Source organism: Rosa chinensis, chromosome 6, assembly GCF_002994745.2.
Source record: "Rosa chinensis cultivar Old Blush chromosome 6, RchiOBHm-V2, whole genome shotgun sequence".
In the NCBI taxonomy this organism is placed as follows: domain Eukaryota; kingdom Viridiplantae; phylum Streptophyta; class Magnoliopsida; order Rosales; family Rosaceae; genus Rosa; species Rosa chinensis.
In genome coordinates this window covers 42,559,396-42,581,877 of record NC_037093.1, presented here as the reverse complement: position 1 = coordinate 42,581,877, position 22,482 = coordinate 42,559,396, and the positions used below count along the sequence as shown (strand labels likewise).

General features: G+C 35.5%; 2 protein-coding genes across 2 annotated transcripts; both read left to right on the top strand.

Annotated features, from left to right (window-relative positions):
• The first annotated feature begins 1,746 nt into the window (after positions 1-1,746).
• On the top strand, positions 1,747-10,446 carry LOC112171369 (acetylserotonin O-methyltransferase). Its single transcript, XM_040508027.1, has 3 exons — positions 1,747-2,259; positions 9,516-9,809; positions 10,084-10,446. The coding sequence occupies exons 1-3, from the start codon at positions 1,774-1,776 to the stop codon at positions 10,381-10,383; spliced, it is 1,080 nt and encodes a 359-aa protein (XP_040363961.1). The 5' UTR covers positions 1,747-1,773; the 3' UTR covers positions 10,384-10,446.
• Positions 10,447-14,099: 3,653 nt separating this feature from the next.
• On the top strand, positions 14,100-16,557 carry LOC112169058 (aquaporin NIP1-1). Its single transcript, XM_024306001.2, has 5 exons — positions 14,100-14,421; positions 14,541-14,765; positions 15,295-15,492; positions 15,779-15,840; positions 16,016-16,557. The coding sequence occupies exons 1-5, from the start codon at positions 14,302-14,304 to the stop codon at positions 16,224-16,226; spliced, it is 816 nt and encodes a 271-aa protein (XP_024161769.1). The 5' UTR covers positions 14,100-14,301; the 3' UTR covers positions 16,227-16,557.
• The last annotated feature ends 5,925 nt before the right edge of the window (positions 16,558-22,482 follow it).

Below are 22,482 nucleotides of genomic sequence, written 5' to 3'. Positions count from 1 at the left end.
GTGACAGTAGTTTTTGTGGTCGCCGGAGTTCACCGGAAGTTGGCCGGAGGTCTACCAGAGACCGGCCGGAGTTGGCCGGAGACCTCACCGGAGAGAAGAGAGAGGATGATTGTTAACTTTTTACTCTAGTGGCATTTATGTAAATATATTAATTTTTATATCTAAAATTGAACACCTTTTTTTATTCTAGTGGCCTTATGAGGGAAAAAAAAAGTTGGTGGCCTTATAGCTAAAAAAACATTCAAATATGCACTTATATGTAATTAACTCTTGTTTCTTCCACCTTTACTTTTTTTGCTATGACGGAACTGTTGAAGTAGAAGAAAATGCATTTCTCTTCAAACTATCATCTTGAAAACTACCTCCCGTTCCACTGAGGCTCGTATTATCCTCTTCAATACTCATAGTCCTCTGCATTTTCTGTTAGCTGATAGTTTGATAAACAGTTTATTGTATTATTAGTATTAATTGGAGGCCATTCTGCCAAGTACTGTTAGCTGATATTATTGTTCATATTTCCCACGTCATTAGTGAAGCAATCCTTGAATGGTGGTATATCATAGTCTACGTTGTTCTAATCCTTGTCTTAACCACAAAACAGAAGAACATATGCATGCAGATGCCAAGCATTTGAAAATTCTAAGAGTTCAAAATAAATAAGGATGCTTCAAGCAAAGATGTAGCAAACCATTGCGGCACAAAATTCTTTGGCCTTGAAACAAAGCTTAAATGAGATCACCTTTGCACTTGGGGCAAGGATGCAGCTGGTGAGGTTCCAATCCAGGTGCATGCATGTAGTGCTGGTTATTTCAGATCTTCAATCCAAGATGCGATGGGGTTTGTCTGCTGTGCCTAATTAAAATAAGGGGGCTTGTGTTATGCGTGATAAAAATGTGCTCAAATTTTGAAATTGTTTTGTGCTATAAAGATGTATCAGTTTAGTCAGAATGTATCACATACCTTTAATTGGAAATAATTCTTAAACAATGAATAATACAATCTTGTAAAATCCCTATTAAATGATGGATTACTCAGACTGTATACAAAAATTGTGTATATATAACTTTGCTAAGAGCATATATAGAACAAGTACACACGAACACACAACAAAAAAGATGGAAAATACACAAAGAGAGCTAACTTGGAAGAGAGAGAGGAGGAACGTTCTAAAGTGGAAGTGTTGAAATATGTGCTTGGGTTTTCGAAAATTGCAATGATCAAATAAGTGAACTTGCTCTAATAATTTTTTGACGCTTATTTATATGTAAAATATTATCTTTCGTTAATTATTTCCATGTCTTATAAAAATAACATGTGTAAAGTGCATCTTCTGTCGTAAGATACTTTTAGCAAAGAAGTAGCATCCTTCCAACATACTGCGCCAAGACTGTAATGAGGACAATTGACAAAAAGAAAAGAAAAGAAAAGATTACAAAATGACCAGTGGGACGCATCCATGATTGGAAACAAATCCTAAAGAAATGAGCGGTTGGAAAAATTAAATCCCATTGAAAATGATGGATTACCCAAAATGTTCACTCCAATTGTATATATATATATATATATATGAAAATCCCATTGAAAATGATGGATTACCCAAAATGTTCACTCCAATTGTATATATATATATATATGAAAAATTAAATCCCATTGAAAATGATGGATTACCCAAAATGTTCACTCCAATTATATATATATATATATATATATATATATATATATATATATATATATATATCACATGCTAGGAGCTTGGGACTTGCCAAGAAAAAGATGGAACATAGACAAAGGGCGCTAACATTGGAACAGAAAGAAGAGGAACAAGCCAAGGTGGAAGTGTGGAAATATGTGTTCGGGTTTTCAAAAATCGCAGTGGTGAAGTGTGCCATTGAGCTTGGAATAGCTGATGCTATTGAAAGCCATGGAAGCCCCATGACACTCTTTGAGCTATCCACAACTCTCAAGTGTGATCCTTCTTCCCTTTACCGCATCATGAGGTTCCTAGTTCACCACCAGATATTCAAAGAAGCCCAACCCAAAATCCCATCAGGCCCCAAAAGTTATGCACAAACACCTTTGTCCCGCTGTCTACTAAAATCCAGTCAAAATAGCATGGCTGCATTGATTTTGCTGGAGAGTAGTCCTGTAATGCTAGCACCATGGCATGGCCTTAGTGCCCGTATTCTAGGAAATGGTACTATTACACCCGCATTTGAGGCAGTACATGGTGAGGATATATGGAGCTTTGCAGCGGCTAATGTAAAATAACCATATACATGCTCACAACATATGCACACAATCATAAAAGGGATTAAGGCTTACCTTCAGCAATTACTGGCATGGATTCCATCTTATGCAACTGCAAACACGAACACTGAATATAGCCTTCTGTTACTTACCAACTTGCTTCTCAATGGACAGAACAATATGCAAAACGTCGGTAGTAATCAGGGACCAATTCATCTGTATATATAGGTGACTTAAACCTCAAGAAGCTTCCCATTAAAGCTATCCATATCGGTTTAGGTTTCCTAGTTAGATTCTTAATGTATCACAACTTGTAGCCTTCCTTGTAGACTAAGCAATAGATTACTATCCTTAATGAATTGATACACTATTCATTAAGTCACTAGTATTGATTTACTGTTTGTATCCATGTTAAACTAGGATTGATATTAAGCTAATCATCAATTACTTTATGATGATATGTGTTATGTCCATATTTGATCTTACAATCTCCCCTTTGGACTCACACATATCATGCTCGATGATTTGCACCAGAGAACATCAAAACCTACTTAACTTACTGAAGTGCGCGCCAGATAACAAACTTAAATCGAAAATCCATTCCAACATGGTCAGATCACAGTTACTTATGCAGAGCAAGAAACAGTATACATTTTAACAAAAATGCAGAGTTTCAAAACCACAAACACAAGCTCCTGCAATCCACATATGTCAAACCAGAAGTGATACAATATATGTTAATGTGTATCAACAAGTAAACATATATTAGGTCCTACTTTATGTTTCTAAAACCAAAAACTCAAGCAAATTTACTGAACACTGATGGCTTAAAGATATTGCTTGAACCTTAACATCATGCTTCACATGATTTAAGCCATCTGATAGCAAGTATAACTTTAAACACAAAATCGATAATTTTCAGAACATTGAACAAAAACTGCAGTAATAACCAAAATCTGAAAATACCTCAAAATTTATTAATAATAAAATCTGTCATTACAAACAAGTTGTGATAAACAAAATAAAAGATCACAACTAAAACACAAGAACTCAAAAAACCTTAGAATTTTAAATGCTCCAACTGGACTAACTCTCTACTGAACCTAAGCATCTATATTAGCTAAAATTCCAATGCTTGCTGTATGTTTCTGGAATGCTGCTACTGACAATGCCTTGGTGAAAGGATCTGCTAGCTGTGAATTTGTGTCAATACTCAAAACAGCTATTTCACCATGCTTTACTCTTTCTCTAACACTGTAATACTTTAGATCAATATGCTTGGAATTATTTGACCTTTTACTGTTCTTGCTAAAGAAAACTGCAGCCTCATTGTCACAATAAATCGCAAGTGTTCCAGCCACAATGTGACTCAATACTTTGGTCTGCATGAGAAAATTCCTAATCCAAAGTCCTTCACACACAGTTTCATATACTGCAATAAATTCAGCTTGCATAGTAGAAGTTGAAACAAGTGTTTGTTTCATGGTTTTCCAAGCAATAGCACCTCCTGCAAGCATGAACACATATCCACAAGTCGACTTCTTGGAGTCTGGATAATTCCCTGCAAAATCCGAGTCTGAGAATCCTATGAGTTTCAGATCCTCCACTTGCCTATAAACTAGCATATGGCTTTTAGTTCTCTGCAGGTATCTCAACACTTTCTTCCCAGCTACCCAATGTTCATGGCCTGGATTAGATTGGAATCTTGACAAAATCCCTACTGCAAAAGACAAGTCTGGCCTAGTGCAGACTTGCGCATACATGAGACTTCCTACAAGTCTGGCATAAGGCTTTGACTCCATATTTTCCTTTTCAACATTACTATTGGGACTTTGCTTCTTGGTTAACTTATCTCCTTTGGACATGGGAACTTCTCCAGCTGCACACTTCTCCATACCAAACCTCTTTAAAACTTTGGTAATATAATTGTGTTGAGACAAACCAAGTAGTCTCTGTGCCCTATCTCTTTTAATCTCAATACCTAGTACATAGGATGCTTCTCCTAAGTCTTTCATGTCAAAATTCATTGACAGAAAACTCTTAGTATCTTTAAGCAATTTAATGTTACTGCTAGCCAAAAGTATATCATCCACATAGAGTACCAGAAAAATAAAATTGTTCCCAACAGTCTTCAAATAAACACACTCATCAACAAGATTTTCTGTAAATCCAAAAGTAGAAATCACAGAATCAAATTTCTTGTACCACTGTCTAGAAGCTTGTTTTAGGCCATAAATTGATTTTCTTAACTTACACACTAAGTTTTCACTTCCAGCTTGTACAAACCCTTCTGGCTGCCTCATATAAATCACTTCATCTAGTTCGCCATTCAAGAAAGCTGTTTTAACATCCATCTGGTGCAGCTCCATATCAAAATGAGCCACTAAAGCCATGATTATCCTAAACGAGTCTTTTGTAGAAACTGGAGAAAAAGTCTCAGTAAAGTCAATGCCCTCCTTCTGTGTAAAACCCTTGGCAACTAATCTTGCTTTATGTCTCTCTACATTGCCATTTGCATCTCTTTTGGTTTTGAAAACCCATTTACAACCTATAGGCTTCTGGTTGGGGTCAGGTTCAACTAATTCCCAAACTGCATTTTGACTCATGGAATTAATTTCTGCTTCCATTGCTAGCTGCCATTGATGAGATTCACTACTTTCAATGGCCTGATTAAATGTAGTTGGATCATTGTCCTCTGCACAGTCCATTTCAATTTCTGCTTCTTGTAGATAAACAATGTAGTCACTCTCTTCCCCCCATAAGTTGGTTTTCTTGCTCTCTGTGATCTTCTAGGTTGAGCTACTGGAGGATTTTGAGGTTCAGTTACTTGACCAGTTACGTGGTCAGTTACTTGGTCAGTGACATGGGCAGTGACTTGACCAGGTACAGTTACTTGGGTAGTTACATGGTCAGTGACATGGGCAGTGACATGGGCAGTGACTTGATCAGGTACAGTTACATGGTCAGTGACTTGGTCAGTTACTCGACCAGGGACAGTTACTTGGTCAGTGACATGGTCAATCACTTGACCAGTTACTCGACCAGGGACAGTTACTTGGTCAGTGACATAGTCAGTTACGTGACCAGTGACATGATCAGTTACATCTTGTTCTAAAGGCAATGCTACACTTAAATTCTCATCTGACACAATTTCCTCAAAAACTGAGGTTAAATCCTCAAGGTTTGTATTGTGAACTTTTTCACTTAGAAACTTTACTTGATGTGTTTCAAAAATTCTAGGTGAATGATGAGCAGAATATAACTTATAGCCTTTAGATTTATCTGGATAACCTACAAAATAGCAACTAACAGTTTTGGGGTCAAGTTTATTCAAGCTTGGATTATAAATCCTAGCTTCTGCATGACATCCCCAAACATGACAGTGATGAAGACTAGGTTTCCTGCCACACCAAAGCTCAAAAGCAGTATTTTCTATGGCTTTGCTAGGTGTTCTGTTGCAAATATAATTTGCAGTTTTTAAAGCCTCACCCCACAGAAATTTAGGCAAACCAGTTGTACACATCATGCATCTAACCATGTTCAAAAGAGTCCTATTCTTTCTCTCTGCAACACCATTCTGTTGTGGATTATAGGGTGTTGTGTATTGAGCTTTAATTCCATTGTCTTGCAAAAACAAGGCAAATGGACCCTTTTGTTGGCCGGATTCAGTGTACTTTCCATAGAACTCTCCCCCTCTATCTGACCTTACTGTTTTGATTTTCTTTTCTAGTTGATTTTCTACCTCAGACTTAAAGATTTGAAAGGCTTTCAATGCTTGTGCCTTTTCTGAAAGTAGATAAATATAACTGTATCTAGAAAAGTCATCAATGAATATGATAAAATACACATTCCCACAGATAGTTTGATGCCTAAATGGTCCACATATATCAGTGTGTATGAGTTCTAATAAATTTTGGCTTCTATATGCAGTCTTCTTTCTAGTATTAGTTATTTTTCCCTTAAAGCATTCAACACAGTCTGTTAGATCAGAAAAATCAAGTTCATTTAGGATGTTGTTTTTCACCAAAATTTTCAGTCTCTCTTTTGAAACATGGCCGAGTCTTCTATGCCATAAAAATGCAGACTTTTCATTTAGTTTGGTTCTTTTAACACCTGTTAAAGTGCTAGTACTGTTTGTGTTATCTTCAACAAGTAAAATTTCTTGTTGAGCCATTGAACAACTTAACTGTAAATAATCATTCGAGATAACACCAGAACCAATTTGAACAGAATTTTTAGAAATAAGAATTCCATTACTATCAATAACAAGTCTACAACCAGATTTTACTAAAAGAGAAACTGAAACCAAATTCCTTCTCATGGAAGGTACATAAAAAACATTATCCAAAACTAACAATTTTCCTAATCCTAGATCGAGCTTTAAGGTTCCAATAGCCTTGACTGCCACTCTCATGCCATTGCCTACACACAGGTTCACTTCATCACTTTTTGGGATTCTGCTCCTTATGAATCCCTGCAAAGAATTAGTAATATGAATAGGTGAGCCTGAATCTATCCACCAAGACTGTGGTTCAATATTTATAAGATTAATTTCTAAAGAAAAAACTGTATTAGAAAAAATCTTACCCTTTTTGGCTAACCAATTTTTATAGCCAGTGCAGTCCTTTTTCATGTGTCCTACTCTTTTGCAAAAGTAGCACTTGAACCTAAATGGCCTGTTTTCCTTGGCCACTGCAGCTGTTGAACTCTTAGTTATGGCTTTGGTAGGCTTGAGCTTATTCTGGGGCTTTTTCTTCTTAGGCTTCTCTATGAGATTTATGGCTGTAGCAGGTTCTTTTTCTTCCTTGATCCTAGCTTCCTCATCAACACAGATGGATATAAGTTCATCTAAAGTCCAGTTTCCCTTTTGAGAGTTGTAACTGGTCCTAAGATGACTAAAACTGTTAGGCAAGGAATGAAGTGCATAATGCACTACCTGCTCATCCCTAACGCCCATCAAGAGCTCCCTGAGTCTGCCATTTATATTGATCATCTTCATAATATGTTCTCTAACTCCCCCTGAATCCATGTACTTCAAATCATGAAACTCCTTGGTTAGTCTAGCTGCTTCTGCCTTTTCACTTTCTTTAAACTTAGCACCTATGAGTTCCAGAAAATCTGATGCTAGCTCAGGTTCTTCTATACTTCCCCTGACAGTCTTGGACATAGAGGTACGAATGAGATTCTTAGCCATTCTATTGGATCTATGCCACTTCTTGTAAAGGTCAGTTTCTTTCTTGGTGCTCTTTTCATTCAACTCTATAGGCTTATCCTCAGTAAAGCAATAGTCTATATTCTCATGCATTCCCATATAGTTTTCTACAGAATCTAGCCAAGCTCTATAGTTGGTTCCAGTTAGCATCAAGACACTGTTCAAGTTCATGTAAGAGTTACCTAAGGAGCAAAACAAAAATTCGTGTGAGTTCTCAATTTGTAAAGAAAATAACTTTAAGTTTTCTGTGTTTTATTTAGCTTTAAGCAACCAAAACAAGAACATACAGAAAACCTAAACAATCCATACTTGCATTCATATCAGTCCATAACCAAAAATAATGTTAAGCAACACTTTTGAGCAGAAGCATAACATCCTGGAGTTCTTTATCAATATACCATGTTCAATGAAAACAAGTTATCCAAAGAAATTTATCCACATCTTTAGACAGAAGAAAAATTTCTAAGTATCCGTATTTATTTTCATCAAGCACGCATATTGCTGTTTTGTATTCTAAAACCATACTTGACCACTTCTTTGGAAGATAAAACTGAGGCATAGTTTTAAAACACAAAACACAATTTCAGTTTTGTTATTCGATCAGTTACTTGATTAGTTACCTGACCAGTTACTTGGTCAGTGACCTGGCCAGTTACATGGTCAGTGACCTGGCCAGTTACATGGTCAGTGACCTGGCCAGTTACATGGTCAGTGACCTGACCAGTTACATGGTCAGTGACCTGACCAGTTACTTGGTCAGTGACCCGACCAGTTACATGGTCAGTGACCTGACCAGTTACTTGGTCAGTGACCCGACCAGTTACATGGTCAGTGACCTGACTAGTTGGTCAGTGACCTGACTAGTTGGTCAGTTACCTGATCATCGTTTTCTGCCAACATCAATGAAGAATGCTTTGTGCATCATAATCACTTATGCCAACAGAAAACCACAAAACCCATGAGCTTTTAACTTTATATTCTACCCAGATTCATCCTTGTAAGAAAATTAAGCTCTCGTATCTGTCAATTTTAATAATGTGTAAACAAAATCTGGGAGATTTTTGTTCTTCATGCAATTTTTACACAATCACAGATACAATACCATATCATCAATTAATTCATCATGCATATTCAAGCACAATCAAAATTGTTTCGATTCCAAGAAACCACAGAACAATCAAGAAATTGTAAATTTCATCCGGTCACCATCTACTCTAACCTAACGCACGCCGGGAATGCAACTAGTGTTCTTGAGCACAATCAAAATTCAATTATCATGCTATGAATCGAAATCAATTTCACAGAAAAACCTGTTTTTGCTTTTTCCCCAATTTGCTGCTAAAAATCACAGCGGAAGCGTGAACTTGATATTTAACCAGATGCAGCAATTGACTTAAGTAACTTACCTTGATCAGTTACATGACCAGTTACATGGTCAGTTACCTGATCAGTGACTTGGTCCGTAAAGCAAAAACCCTTTTTTTTTTTTTTTTTTTTTTTTTTTTTTTTTTGTGTTTGTTTTGCAAAACCCTAAAACGATTTTGATACTTGTGAGCCTATGCTCTGATACCAATTATAAAATAACCATATACATGCTCACAACATATGCACACAATCATAAAAGGGATTAAGGCTTACCTTCAGCAATTACTGGCATGGATTCCATCTTATGCAACTGCAAACACGAACACTGAATATAGCCTTCTGTTACTTACCAACTTGCTTCTCAATGGACAGAACAATATGCAAAACGTCGGTAGTAATCAGGGACCAATTCATCTGTATATATAGGTGACTTAAACCTCAAGAAGCTTCCCATTAAAGCTATCCATATCGGTTTAGGTTTCCTAGTTAGATTCTTAATGTATCACAACTTGTAGCCTTCCTTGTAGACTAAGCAATAGATTACTATCCTTAATGAATTGATACACTATTCATTAAGTCACTAGTATTGATTTACTGTTTGTATCCATGTTAAACTAGGATTGATATTAAGCTAATCATCAATTACTTTATGATGATATGTGTTATGTCCATATTTGATCTTACAGCTAATCCTGGTCACAGCGAGCTTATCAATGAAGCAATGGCTTGTGATGCAAGCTTGGCACTGCCTGCGCTGATTGAGAGTTGTTTAGAGGTTTTCAATGGGATTGAGACCATAGTAGATGTGGGTGGTGGTAATGGAACTACTTTAGGATTGTTGGTTAAGGCCTGTCCTTGGATTGTTCGAGGGATCAATTTTGATCTTCCTCATGTTGTATCTGTTGCTGAGGAGAATGATCGAGTGGAGAATGTTGGAGGAGACATGTTTGATTGTATTCCAAAGGCCGATGCTGCAATTATCAAGGTTAGTATATAACTCTATATACTGTCCTCGATCTTGCTTAGTAATCAAGCTATACCTTCTCTTATATATGTTTGTAACTTCTTTTTTCATCCATCATTAACTAACCCTTTGTGTGATTCTTTAAATTAAAAGATACTTACGCTGCTAATAACATAAATGCCTAAGCTACATCATCTGTATGATTTGCTAATGCGGTTTAGAAAATATCGTTCCTCTAGGCATCTAGCATTATTTGTGTAAGTTTTGATTTTTCTTATGTGTATTTACTATTTAGTGGGTCCTTCATGATTGGGGAGATGAGGAGTGCATCCGTATACTGAAGAAATGTAATGAAGCAATTCCTGAGGACAAAGGGAAGGTGATAATTCTGGAAGCTGTTATTGAAGAAGATGAGATCAAAGACGAGCTAACCGATGTGAGATTGATGCTAGATATGGTGATGATGGCCCATACTAGCACTGGCAAAGAGAGGACCTTGAAGGAATGGGGATATGTTCTTGGGGAAGCTGGCTTTAGCCGACACACGGTCACACCTATTAATGCTGTCCAATCTGTTATCCAGGCTTTTCCATAATGTTTGAAAACTTGTGGGGTTTGAAGTCCTGAATTTCATGTATTGTATTGTTCAAGTTGTACTTGCTGGTTTCTCTTTGTAGTTTTTGTGTGGACAATAATACAATTTGTGCTGATCTCTTTCGATCCCAATTCTGATGGGAAGTGAATTGTTAAGTGAGGGATGTATATACTGTGAGATTAGTTTGAGCCTTCAACTAAAACTATGAGTCCAACATATCTTGGATTGGAAAAATAGCTAGCTAGTCGGATAATCTTGCAGTTACAATATGAAGCAGGCAGGAGAGTGTACGGCCCTGATTAAACATGCCCCTATTTTTCGGGTAGTGTGCTTCGTTGTCAAAGATGCTAAACTTAGACCTCGATTGAGCCTCAGACCAAATAGAAAAAAGGCCTTGATTGAGTCATGGCCACCTGTCCCTAAAGCCTTGGAGAATTTCTGGAAGGGCTCCCTACAGAGTCAAGCCCTACAATTCTTTGTCTAAACTTTTTTAGTTCAAAACCGTCAACACCGTAATTATATTTGTTTCTCGTACAATATTAACAGTAAATCCATATTTTTTCTGCTATTTTGAATTGTGAAATTTACTCTTTAATTTACAATTCTTAATCCACAAACTATAAGTTGACCAAAAAAAAAAAAATCCACAATCTATAGCAATCGTCTTGAAGCGATACTTTGAAGCATCATTATGTGTCTGCCATGGAAACAAGAACTACGTTAGATATATGCAAGACATGGATTTAACAAAGAGCACGTGCACAAACAGTTTGAGCTTCTAGATGTCAGTAAATAAATTGAACACCTGAAAACTATGCAATCAGAGATGTGAAACAGAAAAGTCAAAGACTAATCCTTGGAAACTCACAAAGTCTAATGCTTTTTGTGAATCAGAATTGCATTAATTTAGTTCTTGCCAACTGAGATGCATCACAAGAAGAAAAGCAGGCAGAAAATATAGAAAGCTATGACTGAACATAACACGAGAACTCCATACAGCACATGGAAAAAGTTAGTCATTCAAATTTCATCCAAGGCAAGCACACAGCCAATGCGTCTATATACATTTATATATGTTACAAGCATCTTAATTTCTGTAATATACACACACACACACCTAAACCTGCTCAGCTCAAACAAGATGCTTAATTTGTGGTCTTAAGTTTTCCCATTCAGAACCCACTAAGAAGAATCTGAGACCATAAGAAGGCAAAAGAAATTTGATAGATCGAGTCTCCTAGTTAATCACCTTTCCATGTTAATGAGAATACAGATAATTTGATTTAGAAGTAAATGCCAACCAAATTCTTACTATAGCCACAGAGAATTTTTTTTTTCTTTGATAGATATCTCTCCAGCAAGATATCGCTGGGTAACTAGTTTTTCTTTTCTGCTCGTTCTTGGTCCCCTTTAATGGAAGACAAGAGAGGAGAAAAGATAAGTCGAAAAGGGAAGTCCATACAAAAAAGTGCATGTCATGTAAGATAAATGACTCTCAAAGGGAAAGTGTAGGAAAAAGGTTGTAGAAAAAAATTCAGTAGTATAAATTCACCAGATGGCTACTGTCAATAAATGAAATGATATTAACGGCAAACATAATTGATTTTGGCAGAGTTTAAAAAACGTCAGACTTAAACTCTAGTATAGAAAACAAACAATGGCAAAAGAAAAAAACCACCCTAGCAAAGAATATCTGTCACTGAGCTCCACACTATTCATATATCAAAGAATCCTAGAAGCAAACAAAAAGTTAAAAGATGATGATGGCATTGCAAGAGTTACAACAGAAGCACCTTGTTAACAAGTGCAGACCAAGGTAACGGATAACAAAAGGTGAAAAAACAAACAAACAAACCACAGTTAAACAAAAAGACATGATAAGACTATGAAGAGTTAGGTCCATATGAACAACTTATATATGTATTTGTTTGCGGTTGGTAAAAGTGGAAAACTATAGTTCGTGACAGAGAGAATTTCAGAAGGAGCATCTATCAAACCTACTGACATTTAGTCCAAATCCACAGATTGCAGTATCTGAAGTCAAATAGAAACTAATCTAAATTTGAGAGGCTGCTAACCTGTTTCTCTATATGGAAGTGGTTGCCTTTGTGTGTTGAAAAATAACCGGAACTACGGGCTCCACAACCTACAAATACAGAATGAAAGGTTTGAATGAGTAATCTAAAGAATATTAATATAAATGTTTTCATTAAAACATTTCAGCTATCTACTCGAGCATTCTCTGTTTAAAAATGACTTCTAGTTCTTTTTCTCGATTATACATTTGATTAAATTACGCATACCTCGTCGAGAATGAACTCAGAAACTGAAAAGCATTTAAACCAAAATGTAGACAGTAGCACTGTCTTTTTTCAGAAATGTATGGATTTCACTACAGAGCGAGAAGATTACTAGTAAATCTACTGAAAATTGAGTCTGACACTAGCTTGCTGATTGAGTCCTTTGTGCCATATATTCTAGATGAATCAGCAAAGACAAAAGGATCAGAACAGATGCATATGTATTTCAATCTCAAGAAATACTCACACTCAGCCCAAACCCATCAAATACCCATCTCAATTCTTAACTTTCCATAAACCAATATCAAGACAGATATGAAAATACAGAGACTCAAACCCAGTTATGCAGAGCTGCTAAGACTAAAACGAAACTAAACAATGGAAAACAAACCCATTACAGATACTATAGATAGTTAAAGCTCTGTTTTGATCAATAGCAATACGCACGAAGCCTTAAACACAACCCAGAAAACCCAGAACGTACAATCGCATCAAAATTGATAAAGAAAAGCATAGGAAGAATTGAAGAACTTTCAAGTACTATAATAAACACATAAAGAGGCGGAATTCTCGTTAATAAAGATCCCTCCTAATATCCCTCTCTTAAAATCCCTATGGATTTTTTTTGGCAAACAAGGGACTTGTGGTCAGGGATTTCATCCCCGCGAAAAGTCATCTCCCTCCATGTAGTCCCTTATCCAAACACACTGTTAGTTTTCTTCAACAAGTCAGTTAGGTTAACAGAACTACTGTTTTTAGCCCTGACGAGAGCTCTAGCTTAAAAAAAAAAAAAAAAATTGTTTCTAGTTTTACCAAAAATGATACTGTCGATTCTTTTAATTCGGATACAAATTCGAGATCTGAACTTTCCCAAATGTAGCTCTAAGAGCAAGTTCACCCGTTGGATCATCAGGTCACCCACTATTCACTGCTTTTTAGTGTTAATTTCACCCTCTGGGTCACGAGCACAGTGTATTTCGTGCCCTGGGTCATCTTGTACAGTGTTCTGGGTCACCATGGTGACCTGCACAGTGTATTTCGTGACCCAGAGAATGAAAATATACACTAAAAAGCAGTGAATAGTAGGTGACCCAACGGGTGAACTTGCTCTAATGAGTTAAAATTACAAAATAAAGAAATTAATTCTCACTTAAATTTAGTCTTATCTGATTACACATTTAATTTCTCTTGAACGGAAATCTAGAATATATATCCGAATTAACAATATTTTCTATTTCTACATGTTTGCCAACTCAGACCATTGTCATTCAGAAATTTAACAAATCCTCAATATTTTGTTTTAGACCCGTATTGTAACAGGGTAGCTATAATTAGTAGTAATTAGAAGATATGGAAATCTGCATAAATGTCTTCTCTGTAATAGTTGAAGGAGCCTTAAATGCGTTTTTTCTGTTCACAGACCGAATTATATCCACTACGAAAACCTTCATATGAATCATAAACCATTTTGATAAAACAAATAAAAACCAAGGAGAGCATTTCCTACTGGCCAACATCTTCTCGCTCCAAGATTGAAGGGCAAAACACCAGCAATTTTCTCCTTCTGGCTTACTTTGCTCTCTCTATAATTCCCTAGCTTTTTTAGTACTTTTAAGCCATGGCAGAGAATCTTGCAACCAATGGAAGCCATGTTCTCAATGTTGAAAATGACAAACCTTGCTCCAATACCAACCAAGAATCAAGCAGTAGCTTTTTCTGTGTACCCTTTATGCAGAAGGTGACATAAATCTTGTTACTTTCCTTAATTTTTGGTTCAAGCGTACAATTGAAAAATGTGATTTTCAATTTTAAAATGATTCCATCAAATGTTTAAAGTTGAGATCTTTTTATTTTCAGGTGATTGCTGAGGTGTTGGGGACATACTTTATGATATTGACGGGTTGTGGGTCTGTGGTGGTGAATTTGAACACAGAAAATACGGTGTCGTTTCCAGGGATTGCAATAGTTTGGGGACTGGTTGTGATGGTCTTGATTTACTCTGTTGGTCACATCTCTGGTGCTCATTTCAATCCTGCTGTCACTATTGCTTTTGCTACCACCAAGAGATTTCCATGGAAACAGGTGAGCTAACTGCTAACCAAACTAAACCTGCGTGTGATATTATTTTGTTAATATCTTTCCTTTAGAAATCGTAAACTACCCAAATGCAGTATGAAAATCAATGTGTAACTTCTTGATTCCTGTAAGAATGAGAAGTTTTCCAGAGGGCATTGTTTAGTAGTTTTGGCTTAGTCAAGAGTATATGTGATCCTTCAAACTCTCCATGTCCCATTTCACCAAAAAAAAAAAAAAAAGAATAATAAAATTTTCTGAACAAATTGTGTTGTATATTCACAGCTAGTTTGGCATTGCTTCTAAAATTGACCAAAAACTATTACTGCAGCAAAAAAATTGTTATTTTATGAGTTATATATAGATGGCTTGGAAGCACTTCAAGCTAGCAAATCTAAAACGTGTCCTTGCTATCGAGGAGTGCCTGCACTTCATGCATAATTTACACCACAATGTCTCTTATTAACCAACCACAACTTGATGAATACCCATCTTTTTAACTCAATGTGCTTTTTGTTATTTGGTTTTCTCTCTGTAGGTACCCCCTTATATTGCTGCTCAAGTCCTTGGATCAACATTTGCAAGTGGTACACTCAGACTTCTGTTTAACAAGCATCAAGACCACTTTGTAGGAACAAGTCCCAGTGGAACTCCCTTGCAGTCTCTCGTGATTGAGTTCATAATCACATTTTACCTCATGTTTGTTGTTTCTGGTGTTGCTACTGATAACAGAGCGGTTAGTACTATTCTACCTGTACCTCTACTGCAGCACTAGTCCTGAACTCTGGAGTTTTTCAGTTAAAAACTACCTAATATGACTACCTGATAACGAGGCTGGTGAATAAACTTGCTTAACCTTATGAAGCCTGATATAATTGGGATTTGTATTTTGTGTGTGTGTGTGTGTGTGTATATTATCATATTGCATAATTTGACCCATATATTCCAAATTGTCTGCATCGTGAAATCTGTTATATTAAAAACTATCACTAATAATATTCTAAAGCTGTTTGCGTATGCAGATCGGAGAGCTTGCTGGGCTTGCAGTTGGCTCCACTGTTCTTCTGAATGTGTTGTTTGCAGGGTATTAACTTCCTTATTAATCTTCACAATATGATCCCTTCATATCCATCCGTATTTAATTAATGATAAATAGCAAAATGTTCTTCCTTTTGGAAGCTTCGATAGGTCAAACTAAGAACATCGTCTTACTTTGTTTTTCATTCTATTAGTATGTCTGATTAGGGCATATTTTGCAGGCCAATTTCAGGAGCATCAATGAACCCAGCAAGAAGCTTAGGACCTGCAATAGTATCAAACCATTACAAAAACCTGTGGATTTACATTGTGTCACCAATTCTTGGAGCTGTAAGTGGTGCCTTGGTCTACAATTTAATCAGATTTACAGATAAGCCACTGCGTGAGCTCACCAAGAGTGGTTCTTTCTTGAAAGGCGCATGCCGTACCTAATTGATGAAAATAGAAGAATAAGGGATTTGCTAGACAGAAAGTGATCTAATTGTGGGTTAGGGAGAAGAGAGGTAAAGACTATAAAATTCTCCGACAGCTTCCCTAGGGAGGTGAACTTTAGAGAAATTGTCGAGATGCTCTACAGACCATTTACGCATCATTTTGTTTATTTTCTCCGAAAGTGGGGCTAAGAGCAAGCTCATAGTAGGTCAAAAGTCAAATATTTTCAGCCTACCAAAAACAAAATATTCTCTCAAATATGCATATTTGGCTTGTCAACAAAAAGCAGCGATGCTGCCACCGTAGACTAAATTCTATAAGCCAAAAATCAAATATTATCATAATTTTGTTGTTTTAATTTATGTTGTTGTTCATATTTTAGTTCGTCACATTCTACCACTCTTTTTCCCCGCTCGGAATATATCTTTGAGTATGGTTTTGACGAGACTATCAATAAAACTAGTCTACTTTGTTATATGGAAATAAGTATATGAGTGTTTCTATTGGGACCTCCAAATCTGCTCACTGGACCTCACTCATGATCTATTATGAATTATTAAATGACATATATAACCTACTATAAAATGACTATTAAGGACAATAATTATACCAAAAAAATATTATATGTATTTTACGTAGACTTTCTAGTTCAATAATATTAGATTGTATTCTTTATTATTTCCCATATCTATTTTCATTTTCCAATTCACTACATACTCATTAAAGCATTTATTTAACAAGAATTAAAAATATGATTAAGATAATGTGACATAAAAATGTATGATATATTGATATATATGTTGAACACATATTGGTGAGGGAAAACAAAATAAATCCTATTATAATTTATGACCTGAATATAAGTCTATCCACTATATTTGCAACAACAACAAAAAAAGTAGCAGTTATAAAAAAATATATTTTTTTTAATAATTAATCATGAGGTACAAAAAGTAGAGAAAATAAATAAACATTAAGAAAAAATGATTTCTTTAGTGTCTTTAACAGCTAAAATAGAAAGAAAGAAAAAAAACCACAGAATAGTTCATGTTATTTTCTTATTGATTAGAAATTAATTTTAAAAATCAATACCTTGTGTGTTGATTTATTTTATTTTATTGGAAAAGCGATTTATGCATGTTGTTTGATTAAGGTATGTATATGTAGTTAAGATTTATAGAGTAATTAAATCATTTAAATGACTAAGTTTTTTATTTTAAAGATAATAATTTGTTTATGAGTGAGGTTATTTGAGGAACTTTAGTGAGGTTTAGTGAGTAAATTTAGTATTTAAAAATTTGATAGGAGGTGTAAAAAGTAGGGGTCAAGTGAGTAAATTTGGAGGTTCCAATAGAAAAACTCTGTATATCATACAAATTAGTGATTACACATTTATTTTAAAAATTCTAAACATATCAAATAATCGGCTCATATTGAAGATCTCAACAAGATCTTTACAATGATATAGTTTTAATATTTAGTAACATTATAAATAACACACACACACACATATATATAGAAAAATTAGTTTTCCTTAAATGCATAATACATGTTCATAAAGAAACAGCGGGACCCACCATGTCAGCCCAAATTTTGCCTATAAATTTTAGTCAGGCCAAATTTTTTTCTTGATCTTTGGAAAATAGCTTACCGTGGGAGCACCTTGTAAGCTAAAAGTGACTTTATAGCCTACCAGCATGGGAGATGCTCTTAAAGGGAAAGTTAAATTACAATGTTTGAATGTTACCATATATGTAGTTTCCTTCTTATCCTCTATCAACCTAAGAGATCAAAATATGTTTTCTTGTTTCACTCTTCTCAGGTTAGGCATATTTTTCGTGAAGCGCATGGTGTAGCCAATAGATTGGCTAACCTTGCTAGTGTTAATTATTTAAATGATTTTTGGTTAGATGAGGCTTCTGTTATTATTCAGGATGTTCTCTACGAAGATGGTTGTAATATTGCTAGAGGTCAAGGCACTATGTCCCCCTCTATGCATAATTTTAATGATAATATAATAAGTCAGGCGTGGGGATGAGCCTTCCAGCTTGGCTGAGTTCCAAACCCCTTAAAAAAAAATGTTTTCTTGTTTCTCATTATATTAGTTTTGAGAGTTTTTATCACCATAGGGTCAAAACTTTCTTGCACCGGACAAAATGATATCCAACTTTCAAAAGTGATCAAAATGATATATAAATTTTTAAAAACAAATCAACTTGATACCCAACTTTCAAAAGTGATCAAAATGATACCTAAAGTTTTAAAAACAAATCAACTTGATACCTCGGTCTATTTTGATAACTTCCTTGTTAAATCAAATGCAAAATCAGCCCAAAAATTGAAGTGATTTGTGGTCAGAGGGCCATCAACCATATATAACCCAATCTTCTTCTTCTATGGAATTGAAAAAAAAAAATCCTCCATTCAATTTCAATTCTACCATCGATCATAGAAACGATGGGGAGAGAGAGAGAGAGAGAGAGAGAAGAAGAAGAAGAAGAAGAAGGACAAAAAGAAGAAGAAGAAGGGAATTAACAAAGTAAAATGAAAAATAATTGAAAAACATTTTTTGTGAAAAATATTATTATAATCCTACAAAACACCGCACTACACGTGATCAATTTTAACAAAGAAGTTACAAAAAAATAAACCAAGGTATCAAGTTGATTTGTTTTTAAAACTTTAGGTATATCATTTTGATCACTTTTGAAAGCTAAGTTTCAAGTTGATTTGTTTTTAAAAATTTAGGTATCATTTTGATCACTTTTGAAAGCTGGGTATCATTTTGTCCGGTGCAAAAAAGTTTTGACCCTAGTGGTGATAAAAACTCTAGTTTTGATGAATTAGAAATTTAGAATGCATCTCTTACTCAAAATGGCATATTAGAAACTGGAGAATGGGATAGCAAAAGGAAAGTTCCTTGGCAGAGAAGGATGAGATTGAAGTTTCTAAAAATTTTGGGGAAATCACATGAATCCTATTCATAAATGGAATGAAAAATTGAATTATTGTTCAATAGTTAATGGAAATCCTTTTTGTAACTTCTTACCTATCACAAAATTGTACGTAATAGATAAATAGTTTCAAGAGATTTGTCTGAAGAAAAAGATAGATAAGTGGTGATAGAGGTAAAAGCCCTAGAATGGAAATCCTCAACACGTTGATATATAATCGTATATGACTTGTTAGCACATACTACGGGAGTATCTAAATTAAATTAGGGTCATTACCATTTATTATTGTGTGTCTGTGTGTGTCTGTGGAGAGAGAGAGAGATTCTACATAGAACCTCCTTAAATTTGAAATTTGTGGATATTTTTATTTTTAGCATGTAGTTTAATAATCTAAACTACTCATTCTCTAGTTACAGTTACATACACACATATGAATTCTACAAAAAAGTAGCCAAATCAGAAAAAGTTTAACCATTTGCTTAGCACAATGTTCGTTCTAATTTTATTTAACGGACTACATTTGTTTGCATATTTTCAATGAACAAATGATTATGGATTTGGTTGATTGCATATGAATAAGAAGGATCAAAGTTTGAAATTGTTGAAATAGATTGTATATTAGTGAAAAATTAATAGGCATGGGCACAAGCCTAGCTTGAAGCAAAATTCTCATAAACCGAGACCGAGCCCTAAGTTTTCGGGTCAGGCCTAGATCAAGGTTTTCAACAGTCAGGACCGAAGAGATCGAGATCGAGCCCGAACCGAAGTTTTTTCAAGTCAGGTTTGCCGAGTTTCTGGTTCTGCATGGCGTGAGTCACTGATCAGTGAACAATCGACGACAATGAAGATCTATCACTGGTGGAACTTCTTGCTAATTCTCACCCCATCCTAGCAATTATAATGGGTCAAATCGCTGCCGATCATATTAGGAACTAGATTAGAAGTGTCAAATCACTGCCTAGCTACTACAACTAACAAAAACTTATTCAAGGCTAAAACTCAAAATCAGCATCCTTAGCTTTTCCCAATGAAATTAGCAACTTTATGCAACTTTTCACAAAACCCAACTCAGATTATATGCTCAGGACCAATCTCCACCAACCCAGTTCACTAATTTGCGAAACTGAGATTGGTACCAAAGCAAAAATCAGTCGATGAGAGTAGCCACCTAGAAGGGAAGAAGAGAGAGAAGAAGAGGAATTTCAATTTTGAATTTCATCTGGGCTCTGGCGGAGAAGAAGAGGAAGAAGAAAGAGAAGAGAGAGAGAGATAGAGAGATGCGGCTAACTAGTTGAGGGGAGAAGATTATAAAATAAAATGTCCTTTTATGTAGTAGTTCGAGATAAAGTGTGGATAAGTCTATGGTAATACTATAGACTTCTCAATTGAAAACCTGCCACCTAATCAACTTACAGGATTTTCCCGTTTTCACAAAACTTATCAGACCGGTTTTTTTTTTTTCTCTATTGGCCCCGAACCGAACTAAAAACCAAAATTTGAGAGCAAAAGTCGGACTGAATCGGCTGGTTTGAACCGGTTTGGGTTGATTTTCCAGTCTTCCTTTTTTTTTTTTTGCCCAACTCTAAAACTAATAAAAATTCTCAAATTTTAAAAGTAAGGAGGTTCTCTCTAGAACACACACACATATATTCGTGAGAAGAATAAAATGCACAGTAAATCAGTAAATTATTCCCTCAATTATTTTTCTCTCATATTCTTGGACTTGGTATGAGAGCAAAGATCGATCCAATTGGGATTTTGATTCTCTTCTTTCTTTGATTTATGAATTTTTACCTCATCATCGAGATTTGATCTCTTGTCCATTAGAAGATTTGTTCTTGACTTAGACCTAAAACTAGGGTTTGCTGTTCACAAGCCGAATTATATCTACTATGAAAACTAGGGGTGGGCACGGTTCGGTGTTAGGCCAAAACCGCAACCGAACCGCATCATTCGGTAGTGCTATATTTAAAACCGCAACCGCATTTTTAAAACCTACACCGCTTACTTCGGTTACACAGTTTTGCGGTGCGGTGCGGATTGGTTTCGGTTGTGTTCTACTTTCTTTCCTTTTTCTTAATTTTCGACCAAAGTCAACAAATTTAGCTATCCTAAAATGAGTAACCATTACTATCAAAATATCAACAAAATAAAGTATAAACCACTCATAATCTGTTCACTAAATCAAGTAATGAACATTACGAGTAACCTATTCATGACATCAACATCTCAAGTTCTCAACTACATAAATAACATTAACAACGTGTCAAACACTCAACCCTGCAGATCAACTATCAAATATCAACAATCTGCTCCAGCTGTTCAACATTTAAAACCAAAAAGCAATTTCCAAAACTAAATCAAAGTTCCAACAGTCTAACAATCTGTTTCCAAACCAAATAGCTAACATGCAGCACAAACATAAATCAAAGTTCCAACTTCCAAGTTCCAGCAGTAAATCAAAGTTCCATCACAAACATAAATTATGCAGTTAAAGAACAAACAGTTAGTTCCAGCAACATTAAATTTAAAGCAGCAGCACATAAAGTTTATAATGTTCTAGCAGCAGCACATAACATAAAATTCTAGTAGCAGCAGATAATGTTCCAGCAGCAACACATAAAGTTCCAGCAGCACAAACAGTTAGTTCAAACTTCAAAGTACGAAACATTAAATTTAAAGTTATTACAAACCATAGTTAAAGAACTTAAAGGATGTAACATCAAGTTCCAAGTACAAAACAGAAGTTAAAGTTATTAGTTATTACAAACCAAAGTTAAAGCAGTTCATACTTGAATGAAACCGGAAGGGAAAACCAAAAAACAGAAAGTTGGGTCACGAAGAACTTGCTCCAGCAGCACAACAATTTATTTCAAAAGCTTGTTCCATTAGTCTAATTTCCAGCAGCTGCAACCTACTCCATCCCTCAGAGTCAGACACTTGGGTCACAACAGAGTCTAATAAAAACCAAAAACAACAATCACAAACTAACACAAATAAATTTATTCAAATTAACAATTACTGTAAAGTCAAAAAATACCTGACTCAAGCTTCTCGAGCTCACCATAAAGCTCCAACTCAGTCTTCGTCGGCTCTTTGTACTCATTAAAAGCACCAACTCTTAACCAATCATTGAGACAGACCAGCCCTTCAACCATTGTAGGAGTCAATGAAGCTCTAAATGGGTCAACAACCCTTTTTCCTAGGCTAAAAGCAGCCTCCAAAGCCACCGTTGAAGCTGGAATAGCAAAGACATCTTTTGCAAATTTAGACAAAATTGGAAACCTAGGAGAATTCTCTTT